This window comes from Lepeophtheirus salmonis, chromosome 9 (genome assembly GCF_016086655.4).
Source record: "Lepeophtheirus salmonis chromosome 9, UVic_Lsal_1.4, whole genome shotgun sequence".
Taxonomy (NCBI): Eukaryota; Metazoa; Arthropoda; class Copepoda; order Siphonostomatoida; family Caligidae; genus Lepeophtheirus; species Lepeophtheirus salmonis.
The window spans coordinates 15,619,138-15,632,576 of NC_052139.2; the positions used below are offsets into that span (position 1 = coordinate 15,619,138).

Genomic DNA, 13,439 nt, shown 5'->3' on the forward strand with positions numbered 1-13,439 from the left:
TCGAGTACCTATATTATTATCTAGTATGACATTTTCTATACAGAATAAAACAACTTTCCGTCGATATTTTTCATATTTATCGGTGGTATAAATAATATGAACCGAAAAAAATACTCTTTGAAACCTCAATAATTATCCTATACACACTCCAAGAAACAGTAACGAAGGCTTAAAGACCTACACTGTTGTACTTTAAGCAAACACTCAATGTTTTATACTTAATTTTTTTTAACCCTGAGTACCCGTGTGAAATAAGATTACTTCAGGAGACTTTTATTATTATTAAAATGATGCAAACACAAAAATTCCTTTCATATGATTTTGCTGTTTTCAAAAGCCCCGTTACACCTATCACCAATTTCAATGTTGCTGACTTTGCCGCTAAATATAGACTCCCTTCCTCACTACTGCATTTGCATCGGTGATCTCAACATTAGTCATCCTGAAAAAAACTTACTTGCCTATAAGAATATTGACGATATTAGAGAGAAATGTTAATAATGCCCCAAGAGGAAAAAATAAAGTTTAGCAATATAGACATAGCTTTTAACTTTAAAAGTCTCAATAACTAATCAATAACATAGGCAATAGGGTCAAAATACCACTCATGCCTATGTATATATATCATGTACATAAATATCCCAAAGGAGGGCTCGAAGACGAGCGCACCCATCGCAGTTTGCGTGGGTGGACGACTCAACCGCAACGCTTGTATTGGTAATATAAAAAAAATTAAAGATATTTCTTTAAGAATACATAAATACCTGTTTTTTTTTTCGTTCTTCAAAAATACGAATACAAAACATAACAATTAAACGCGTGTATGTGTGTTATTAGAGATCTTTCATTGACCAGACTTACAACACTTTTCCTTCTTTTTCAAGTTCAAGGCCAATCGGAAGAGAAAATACTTGAAATTTACTCATCTAAAGTTTGGGAACATACTCATAGAAAGAGAAAAAGAAAGTTCTTGTCCTTTTTCTTTCTTATCCAAACTAAGTGTTGAACATCCTTCAGGGGTACCAGTCAGATTTGATTCTCATCTATTTGAAATAATAATAGTGAATATAAATTTGATTTTCTCCTCGCGTCTTTTGATACAAATTAATAAGTGCGTTTACTTCATCTATTACACTGAAGGGAAAAAAAGATTGAAATAAGTGCTCATTCCATGATTAAGTCAAGTCAGTGAATTTTGCTAATTAAAAAAAATGCGATTCCTCGATAAAAAGTTTTTTTTCGTTCATTCTTCAGCATCTCATGGGGATATATTGGACAATGATAAAAGGTAAGTTTTCTCAAGCATTTACATATTTCTTCATTTTAGTGTCTCAAATTAATTTGATTAATTCTTTTAAAAAACAAAACAATGTCCCGTTTTTCACTCTCTGAACCCGTTTACATAGGGCAATAACTCCCTCCGTTATTCCATTTGTAATGCTTGTAAAGCTCGATCTTAATCATTTAGGGATTAGTATTAAGTATTGTATATATATAATGTGCATTGACCGGACACTTTGATTAAATACTGGGTGTGTAATTGAAAACTTGACATTTTGAGTCTGGAAATTTCACAAATTTTATTTCAGAAGCACAAAGAGCTACATACGCTAAACTTTTTACAGATAATGGCAAATGTGTTGTCATTTCTAATCTTCAATGATTGCCTCCATCGACTTTCATAATGACGTTGATGTATCCCTGGAAGCTTTGACGGGTATTCAGACGTAATTGGGGATTATGGAGTTCCAATGCTCATCAACGGAAGTCTTGAGAACTGTAATATTTGGTACCCTTGTCCACCAGGTCCTGCCCTCGACATACAGCCACGAGCTGGCATCTGGCGGTTATGGTGGTCCCACAATTTAATGTTGATATCCAAAAAGGACTGTCTAACCTTTGCTGTGTGTGCCTATGCACCATCTTGTTGAAACTTCTAACAATGATAATACGGCCATTAATTGCCGTCTAGTCGGCTTGCTTGCCAAGGCAAGTTTCAAATTTCTGTTGGTGTGTATTCTGCTCGAAATAGAGCAGCCATCTCAATTATTTTGTGAGGCCATTTTTCGGTTGATTATTTTAATTTTTTTTTTTTTTTTTTTTTTGGGGGGGGTGTCAATTTTCGAAGGCTGTGAGCAAATAGGGGGAATGATCCATTCTTCCTTTTTATAGGATTTCAGATTTCAACTAGCCACCCGGTAGTTGTTGGATGACGTCATGAGCAGACTTGCCATGCTCTTATCTTCAATACTATGTGCGTTCATTTGTCTCCATGATTTATTTTTGGATAAGACAGCAATCTATACATTTAAGAAAAAGTCATACTAGTCTTCAAGTAAAATCGAATCTATCACTATTCTTACTTTCAAAAAAAGTGATTTTACCATCATGAGCTTTTATTTGCAAAAGTAATGGATTTCCTTATGCGTTAAGTATTCTTAACTGTTATTAATCATGAGTCTATTTATTCCACATAAAGGGTTTATGATATTGTGGGCATATTTTTTAATAGTTTGCAAATAAAATTGTGCACTTCTAAGACTTATATATAAATAATATTATATATGATTATCCAATATATTTCTTCTTTGCTAAATTAAGATAATAATATGAACTTAAAATTATAAGAAACAAATGGTACCATGGTCATGTATACAAGCCCAAGTTTGGTTTTATGTATATAATTCAAGAAGTTCTCAATAGTCTGTCTCAATGAGCTTATTGTATATTATATAAAAATGCTATAATGACTGTTTGATGTAGAGGAATAACCACTAAGGTGCCCTCTGAAATTTTAAACACTAACAGGAAGTCACATTTATGTCGAAAAATTTAAATAAATCTGTGCCATCATTTTTTTCTTGTGATATAAACTTTTGTTAAGCTTGGATTTTTCAAATTTCATAATGTTTTTAGTAATAATTATAGTTAAAATCATATAGAGTTGTGCAGCAATACTAACGCCGTGCGTTTGCAGACAATTTGTACGGGGCGTTAAATAGTCCCTATTGGATTACAATACAGATGGAACAAAGAAAAAAAAAGGTTGAATGAACAATTTTCCATACATATTTCCATTTTAGGCACGACCTTATCTTATGAACATGGAAATTTGATATATATTTTTTTGACAGATGTTTATTTGTCCTCTATTGTCTCTTATTAGTGTCTTGAAAGTTTTTTTATTTATTTAAACTGTACATATCCCTCCTGTTAAATAAAATATAGCCCGACCCTCAACATTAGTGGAAAATGGCGGGCGGTATTGACCATACAAGTAATATTTTTTAACTAAAATGAGAGACGAAAGGAAGTGCTTGGTTCCTAATAATATTGAAACTCACTCTGAGACCGAATTTTTTCCCTACTTTGGTATTAAGTGATTGTTTACTTTATCAATCTGGACTTATATTTAGGTCCAAACCAAAATATAGACCAAGGACCAAAAATTGATGAAGCATAAATAATTGGTTAAGTATCATACATTTCAGGTCTTTTTTCTTGCTTCTTTTTGAAGAAGGAAGATATGGAAGATATAATAAAGATTGCTTTGTGATTTATTAATTTATATATAATACTTTTTAAATGGAGAGACACATTTAGAAAACTTAATAAAAGATTTTTAATGAGTTACAAAAAGTATATGGCTTATGGGTCGCAGCTTGTTTCCACCATATGGTTGAATGAGATGAGACAACTTATTGATAGTTTAGTTTAGGAGTACCTTCATATCGATCAATGGATTCGTAATTAATAGTTGTGCATTGTTCTAATATATTATGTTCTTAGATTCAAGGATTTACAAATATTGCACTCTCTAAGTCATTCAATAGCAAGTAATTAACAACATTTAATAGGATTAAATTAACGAACAATTTTATAATGCCACTTTGCAATCCTCGTAGTTTTAATTTATCTAAAATATACAATCAGCTCCAAGCTCTCAAGTATACATTCATTGAAGTAAAATCTCATTGTAAGGATTTTTATTATTAAATTCGCAATCATTCCAGTTCTTGTAAATATATATTTTCATATATTGGAACGTGTATTATAAATACATGTTGCCTATTGAGAATCTATTGAAAAATCCTCAAGTACGAGTAGTATGAAGACATCAATTTCCCTCAGCTCAATTAAGGTCTATTAATCAATATTAGTCCATAAGTAATATTTATGAGCTACATAAATATTTTTATGGCAAATACATTCTCATTACTCTGCAATTCATTAGTAAACTGAATTTTTCTAATAGAGCATTAAATTGCTTCCTCTGTTCTTTCTTTATTGGTGGCATTTATAATCTCATTATTTTAAGCATTACTTTTGTATCTAGGTAAATACTTTAATTAACTTTTTTAATTTTTTAGCCAACGCCCCAATTATTATTAATAATAATAATCATTATTAGTGGATAGGGATTAAGTTCCTTTTTACTCTTTATTATTATAAAGTAATTGACAACTTTTAATTAATATATTAACTGCAATATGCATTTATCTACTATTATCAATAGAGTTGTAAAAAATATTAAAAATCGGTATGAAAAAAACAACAACCAAAATTAAGATGGTAAACCTGACCAAAGTAATCCGAGACAATGAAATATGTGTGATCAAAAAGTAAGGTGCCTTTTTAAATTTAGCGCGCACCGTGTATTTGGTATGTTAGATTTTTTGAATATTTATGCTATTAAATTCGAAAAAGAACATATTGATATATATAATATCTTTACTTTGTTTGTGAGAGGCATAATAGTTGGAAGTATTTGCGGGTTTGGGGATTTTTTTCTATACGTCCTTAAATAGGTCTCATCAGAGTTATTGGTTTTTTTCCCCTTAACCATATACCCATGATTCGTCACCAGTTATGACGCTTTCGATCAAATCAGAATCATAATTGACGTCTACCAACAACTCATTAGCGATGCTCATGTGACGATTTTTTTTTTTTTTTTTTTTTCAAAGTTAAGCAGTTTTGGAACAAACTTCTCTGACACTCGCCTCATGACCATAATATTAAAAAAAAAAATACTATGGCTCGTGCAAACCGATATGTCAATATCTTCAGCAACTTCTCTGATACTCATTCGACTATTTAAAAAAAATATATAAATATATTCAATATTATCAACGTGCTTAGGGTTCCAGAGTCAGGCTCGTCATTGGCATCTTTCTGGCCATCTTGAAAGAGTTTGTATCACTTATAAACAATTTTTAGCTGTGGATTTTCGAAAAAAAAATTCAACATCTATGAACTTTTGAAATGTTTTTCCCAAAAATGTAATTTTGTATTAAAACTATGGATTTTTTCCCAAAAAAAAGTCAAAAGAACCAAGCTCCCCCCAAGAAAAATAAATATATATCTATTACTACAGACACCCATGAAGGCCATGTTAGCAATATTTCATTCATAATTGGATGTGTAGTTGCTGAAACTATAGAAAAATAACATAAATAAAACTCGTATGTATACAAAATTATATATTGCTGTACATATATACATATTAGAAGCTCGACTGTTTATCAATCATACCATAAAAAGCACAAGAGGCAAAAAACATTAAAAAAAGCTCTGCCTTTAATGACTAAATAATCACGTTGTTCTTCATGGAACGATGTATTCTTCAAACCGGTAATTAATTCTTAAACAAGCCGTTAATAGAGATGTAAATATGGAAAAATTCTTCATGAGTGTAGACCAAAAAAAAATAAGTGGCAACTTTGATAAACGATATAGGTAACTTTTTCTTCTCTCTCTGTCGCCCCGGTAAAAAAAAAAGCTAGCTAGATTAATGATTTTTCTCAAAATTTAGTTTTCTTCAACGAATTATTCTGATGAGCCCTTGAGCACATTGCACTTGATTTATATAATCAAAATTTAATGTAACAATTGTTAGATTATATATGAAAGACAATATAAGATAAATTATAACTAAAATTGGGAATAATAAGCTTATAATGGACTCCAATATTGTGACGAAATATTGGCTTATATGGAGATATGAAGCAAAATAATAAATTTTTCCTTTTTTTGAAGTTTAGACACGATTTTTTTCATGTTAACAGACCACATATATGCTGAGGGAGATAAACCACAAAAATTATGATACTCCTTCCCGTTTAATTCGTTTGAATTTTTAACATAAGGATAAATAATTATAATAAAGACACCAAGATCTTGCGGGTTACTAGTATATATGTAGTAACTTTTAAATATATGCTCAATAGGATTTCGAGAAATTTCATATCCTTAGATACTATGATGTTACTTTGGTATAAATAAATTGCTACATTTGTCTAAAAAAGGTCAGTAGTCTACAAATTTTTATCCATTGATTAAGATGATGTGTTCCTAACAGCATAAAAAGGACTTTTATAATAGAAAGGTTCTGCGTTTGTAGGGCACAAAAACAAGATTTCATACACCTACTATCAATAAACATTGATAACTGAACAAACATACAAAGATAGGATTCATTTTTCGTCTTTTTTATATATTTAAAGTGCATTTTCTCTGATTTAGAAAAAGATACATTCAAATTTAAAATATAGAAAACTCAAAAGAAAAAATTTCGATTATAAAGACCATTTTTAGGTTTCCCTTCGTAAAAAGTATGAAATAGAGACCCTTTAAATCCAAAAACAGTCAAAAGTAGAAATTTTGTAAGCTAGTGAATCAGTATAACTGTCAATTTTGACACTAATGCACAAAAAATTTTGATTCTCGAATTATGTTCAATAACATTTCATTTCTTGTCAAGTTCTTTTTAATGTAAAAAAAATAATAGACTATTGCTAAACTGCTAAGACTATCAATAGTTTTGTTTAATATGTTGAAGGATTCATGATTTAGCAATAATAATCAAATCAATGTCAAATTATATTAAAACTTGCTATTTCATTCTGTTGTTCTTTGTCTTATATTATCATACATAAAAATATATTATCTATTTTATTTCTATACATACATATTATTCAATCGTATCCAATGATACTAAATGATAGTTTACTTCAATCTACATAAGTAATGGAGTGATTAATATTGAATTTGCTTATGTATTGTACAGTTGTATGATAGCTGGTTTATCAAACATAGGATCATAGGAATACATCTATTATTTATGAAGTGGGTTTCATTAATAATAGAATATTTTTTATTTATGAACAAAATAACATAATATATGTACATAATATTTAATAATACCCATGTACTTATTAATGAGATCTTTTCATTTGCCGAAATAGACTAAACTTGTGAATAAATAAATAATTGAATTGCAAAATGACATATAAACGTTATTTGTCCATTTTGAAAATATGTAAGTATTCAAAAGAAGAATTGCACAAAGTTTTGAATAGTATGAAAAGAATGAAAATTTATATATACCGGTATAAAAAAGTGCCGGAATACTGCTCTATTTGAAAATACATGATACTAAATTATCATTGCAACTGATAACTGCTGCGTTTTACTTTATAAAGATACATGACAAAAGAAATTATGTCTGAGGAAAAAAAACCTCTCCAGCCACATTTCAGCAATTTGTAATCTGTTTTTCTCTGACTAAAAATGTTGTTAGTAATAAATAGATTGAACTATTTTCATCAATTGTTCCAAAAAGAAGATAAAATCTTCAATTATGTTGTTTGGATTGAATTCCAATGAGCTCTTGTAAAGCTCTAAGTAACTCCCGATAACTTTTTGATAATAGTTTAAATAGTTGGGAGGAATTGGCTCACTAAAAATTCATTAAGAGTATTTTTCTGTTTCTTTTGAAAGTTGCAAAATACAATAAAGATGATGACGTGCAACTATATAGAAGATTGAAGAAAGAAAGCCAATAATTTAGAAAGGCTATAATAGGAATACACTAACTTTACAGAGTCAAAACAACATTCAGAATGTTTGGTCACAAGAAAGTTCGATGTAAAATATATACATAAATAAACATTTTATTTTAAAACTAAAGCTTCGGGATAATATTACATCTCAATGCTAATAAAATTTACAAACGATAAGCTTAAAAAACTGATAAAATTAATACTATCGGAAGTAAAAAAAAAATACAGCATTCACAATAATAAAACAAATATAATTTATGAAAATACTAAAACAAGCCTCAAATTTGAATTAATCTAATTACCCCTAGTCCCAATTATATGTGCTTATTTGCATTTGTCAATCTTTTTTAATTTTATAAGGTTGATGATATTTATTGAAATGTAATTAAAATGCATATAAAATATTTCATGTTAACACGCATTAAAATTGCATTTACTGAGTAAATAGTGATTTGAACCAATGAAGGGCAAAATTTGTGTAGTAAAGTATTATTATACTATATCTTATATTTAATTTAAACATGAAAACGAATTTTTTTTTATTACTTTCCACAACAATTTATGAGTCTGCAAGTACCCTGTAATTAACTAATTATTCATTATGAGATAAGTAAATATTAAATACATATTATAAAAAAATTAACATGTATTTTTACAAGGGTCAATCTATTCATCTGCTAAATCATGCATAATATTATAAAACATAAATATATAATGACGTGTTTAATCATACTATAATTATTTGCAAAGTGACCATTGTTTTGACGTGATCCACGAGGAAAATTAGAGTTATAAATATGTTAATACATTGCACAACATTATTTCTCTAACACAAACGTTTATGTTTTATTTTGTCATCAACTGTCGAATTTTTTGCTCTTATCTCCCCATCTGTGTTAGCAACTTTTATTGGTTGAATTAAAAAGTAGCTCTTGTTCAGCTGTGATTCCCAATAATCATTGAATAATAGTTCCATAGCTGGGAAAAATGAACACAGAATTGATCAACTACCAAGTGATTTTGGGCCTTTTTCTGCTTTTTTTTAGATGGAAAGGTTACGTGAAACAATAAAAGTATCACCATGAGCGTTACTCATCAACTGTTTGAGCTCCCTTTCCCACCCCAAATAAAAATCCTATGAACACCACTGTAAGTGAATTTAAATTGCTCTTAACGAGATTTTTAGTCAAAAAAGTATCCAAATACGGATATTAATTTTAGTACTGGAACTGATGCAAAAATATTGGTATCGTGAACTCTAAAACTGGAAATCGTGCCAATTCGAGAAAATTGACATAAATTCATCTTTATTTTATATTAATAATACTAATTATCCCCCTTTTCGAATACTTGGTGGGTAACAAAACTCCAAAAAAGTTACAACTCAAAATGTTTTTTATTATTGGAAGATATTGATGTGGTTTAAGAAATCATGGGTCTTTATAAAAAGAAAAAAATACTACAAGAAAGGGGTAAATAAAAAAAAAGTATATGTACATACATTTATTAAGAAAAATCATTTTTTATGAGCTATAAAAATATTTTTCGAATAAATTTCATCATTTCTACCTCCAAAAACGCAATATCATTATTTCAAACAATAAAAAATAGAGGCAAAGTGAAAATATTAAAAAATATATTAATATATATTATTTTAGTTACATATTTCATCATGGTTTTTGAGAAATAATAATAAAGGTAAAGGCTATTTAGGCACTGGGAATAGCAATAGTAATGGTCTCTTTACACATTGATGGCTAACGGTATTAATTGTCTTTCAATACGTCATGATTTTATGCTTCAGCCCAAATTGATTATAATTAAATATAAGGCCCCATATTTTCTGTATCGTAAACATCCAAAAAGAAAAAAAAATCAATTTATTTCCATTTTGCAAATTTACAATGGTATAAATTATATATATTATATAAGTAACATTAAATCATCAAAATCATAGCTATTATACCTAAACATAAGTTAAACGCGAAAAGCTGAAAATTAATATTTTTATTCATTTGAATAACTTATTCAAGGAACAGAGTTTATTAGACGTGATGTTTATGAAATTCAAAGCTGTACTATGAATAAAGAGGTTTGGTTTAAATTGAAGTTATGTCTAAATCTTAGAAGAACATCCTACGACAAAGTATTGCTAATGAATAAATTAATTTGGACAACGAAATAGCTCAAAATTTTGTTTCCAACTGAGAACTATGACTATTAATAGTCATAGGGAATGAATGTTATAAAGTAAATTTATAAGTTGAAATTGTTACCAGAAGGCATTTTTCAAAAACATTCAAGCCTGTATTAAGCGGTCAGAGAAGGAAAACTGAAAAAAGCGACCACTTAAGCATGTGAACTCTTAAACAATGTTTCCTATTTTGTAAAAATTATAAATTTTCAAACTAGATATGGGCTTTTAGTACATAGTATGTTTAAAACAGGTGGCCGTTAGACTAGGCTTAACTCTATATCTATAAAATAAGTTGTACCTTATAGATAAAGTTGTAAAGTATAATTACTACCATTATCTAAAACTAAAAATTGAACTAAAATAGAAAAGAGATCCCTAACAATTTGAAAAATTATCTACGAGTAGATTTAAACATACTTATAACTCCCTAAGAAGTCCTCAGAGTTACTCTCCATTTTTCATGAACACACACACTTTATACTTGGATGTTGTCTCCTGAAAAGTGAAGGAATTATGATAACAACTTAAAAGAACAAAAACACTGTTCAGATTGCCAACTACAAAAAAATCTGTAAGAACATAAATGTATAGAATTAATAGGTCAATAGGTTGTTTCAACTATTGTTTTATCATTTGGGATTTACGTTTTTCGCTTAATGCAGTTAACAAACCAATAATATGAAAAAAATAACTTCAAAACTGTAATGTTTAATTAATGCATTCAAAAAACGTCATTCCAATTTATAAAAAGCACAAACAGATGTTTTCATAATCAACTCTTAAAATAGTTCCATATTTTCAAACTCCTCTTCATTTCATGGGATTTACCTATTTTTTACAGAATTATGTAAGCACCAACCAAAATAAACAGATTATTCATAGAATATTACAATTATATCATTAAATTAAAAATAACTTAATCTTTTTAATAATCATAAATTAGGGTGCGCTAGAAAATGACTCAGTTCCTTTATTTTTATTGAATTTATTGACATATAGTATAAAGAACCTGAAATTCTTCAAAAAAAATCAGTTAAGATTTAGCTCAATCTTTTAATGTCAATTTGTTTTAAAACATGCTGAGATCATTTCTTTAAGTTGTCTAGTGCTTTATCAACAACTTAAAAATCAAAATCAAGTAATAAAGTCCCTTAAAGAGGTATATGTAGAGCAAATGCAAAAGTAGATCATTGCATTGAAAAGAATAAATTCCAATGAGTAATAGATCTTTATGGCAACCTCCAAAACATTATATAATATGCAGCAATTATTTTTTATTCAGATGGGAAGCCAAAACCAAGCCCGATGTCATTCGGACTATGCACTGTCCCTGTCCAAAGATGGTCAACGTAAATCTGTTTTTTTCTTTCAGCTAATTATCAACAACAAACTGATTTTGTCGTAATTGCGTAGAGTATTTTGGTTCATTGAAGCTATGATACTCAGATTGAGGTAAATAAATTTGCCCTCAGATATCTCTTAGTTCATTAAAATCGTCGTCAATAATTAAATTTATAGGTGGAATAATATTAGTATTTTTTCACAAGAAATCACACTGAAATTGGGAATTGTAATCGTGGAACTTCCCTAATGTATTATTAGTAAAAACTGAATAGTATCCCACTAAATAAATTATCTTGTTATTTCAGAGAAAGAGTGTCGATGTCAAAAATAGGCATTGCAATGTCCCATTGCTATTATTTGAATATTATTAAGTTCAATAATCAACCAAAGCTTTTATAGGCATTAAAAAACTTCAAAAATAATACTTAAGAAGGCATTTTTCTTTTTTATAAATCTATCAGGATTCCCCATCACAGGATTACCTCACACACAATATAAATATAATCTGTTGTCAGCTGTAGATATTTCTGCTTCTTTTCCCCTACTCATTTTTCTGAGCATTGATTGGTTGAATTATAACTAGTCCTTGTTAGGCTGTAAACACTTCTCAATGATTATTGAATAGTACATAGTTAGGAATAACCATTTTTTTTCTCGTATAAAAGGTTGTGTGATATCATATAGGTAACGACGTACTATTGAGCTTTTATATGTGATAATGAACCAAGTTGGATAACAATAAAAACCATTTTTTCATTAATATGAAGGAAAATAGTGAACTAGGGGTGTAAAAATGGGACCAAAAAATAAAAGGACTTAGGCTGTACTCTGTATCAAAAATGTATACCTCTATAGCCTAGTTGTATTATGATGTATCTGACCCTACTATGAATTAAAAACATGTTATTAATAAGTTATACAATCTTATTTTCATATTGTAAATCAAATCAACTATTACAATGGAAATAATCAAATATTTTTCTCTAATTATTCTACCTTTCTCGTCCCTAATCGATCAACATTTTTGATCTATTTACAAATTTAAACATTTCAAAGTAATTTTCAGAAGATATTACTTAGATTATATTCAAATATTAGTGTACATATATCATTGGCATCAAGTAGTATTCAATGCAGGAGCTAAGTATTTTTTATTCATAAATCCATTTAATGCAGTTTAATTAAAGATTTATTTGAAATTTGTCCTTTTTATGTAGTAAAAATATTAACTTTGAGCCACCTAGATGGCGTCTCCTTCTATTATGGTGTAATTACATCTTAATTACTTACATATCTAGTTAAACCCTTTTTTTGTGGTATTTTTATAAACATGTTTCAAGTTGCATTTATAACATAATTGCAAATCAATAAAGAACATTCTTTGGTTACTCTTTTTTCCCTCGGGCTTATTTCATGCAACATTTTCTACTTAGCATATAAAAAATGATAAAGTAGTCATTTTTGATTGAAGTCATTGTTCAGAATAAAATGTTGATCAAAGTTTGCTAATCAAAAAGTATTTACTTATATAATGGTATTTGAAACTATGGATAATATGTAATCATTATTTTAAAAAATACAAAAAAAATGAAATCTTAATATTAAATTGGAATGAATTTTTAATCTTTGATCTTCATATATATACATTTTTTTTTTAATATTTGCAAAGAAAATTCCTTTTATCTACTTTAAATTGATATAAAGTGGTCATTTTTTATGTTTTATTCAAAAAGTATAAGCTGAGCAGTAGTTACAATCATAGAAAAATATCTCACTCAATGTAGCCTCGATTTGAGTTTTGAACTACGTGCGGGGCCTGAAAATCAAAGCCCCGTCTAAATTAATGCACTAAAAGTGGATTTGATCAGAGACTTATTGGTGGTGTGGTGTGTTTACCTCTGTTGACTTCTGGCTCGAGGTAGCTCCAAACAAAATAATCTATCGAATTTAAGTCGTGGTAGCTAGGAGCTCAAATATCCTTGGACACTCAGTCTTAGTATTCCTCCTGGAGCCAATCCTGGATCGGTTTGGAGTTATTACAGGGGGCAGAGTTC

The 13,439-nt window shown here is 28.8% G+C and overlaps 1 protein-coding gene across 9 annotated transcripts in view; it reads left to right on the plus strand.

The window, feature by feature from the left end:
• The window catches only part of LOC121124185 (uncharacterized), a 385,250-nt gene that overhangs the window by 97,153 nt on the left and 274,658 nt on the right, over positions 1 to 13,439 (plus strand). The window contains exon 2 of one of the 9 annotated variants that reach the window (XM_071891047.1): positions 885 to 1,288. The exons of 7 other annotated variants lie outside the window; for them this stretch is intronic. In XM_071891047.1, the coding sequence (XP_071747148.1) occupies positions 1,212 to 1,288 (77 nt within the window). In that variant the 5' untranslated portion in view covers positions 885 to 1,211. Of the gene's footprint in view, positions 1 to 778; positions 1,289 to 13,439 lie in introns of those variants that run through there. One more of the 9 variants, XM_071891048.1, reaches the window with a different exon arrangement.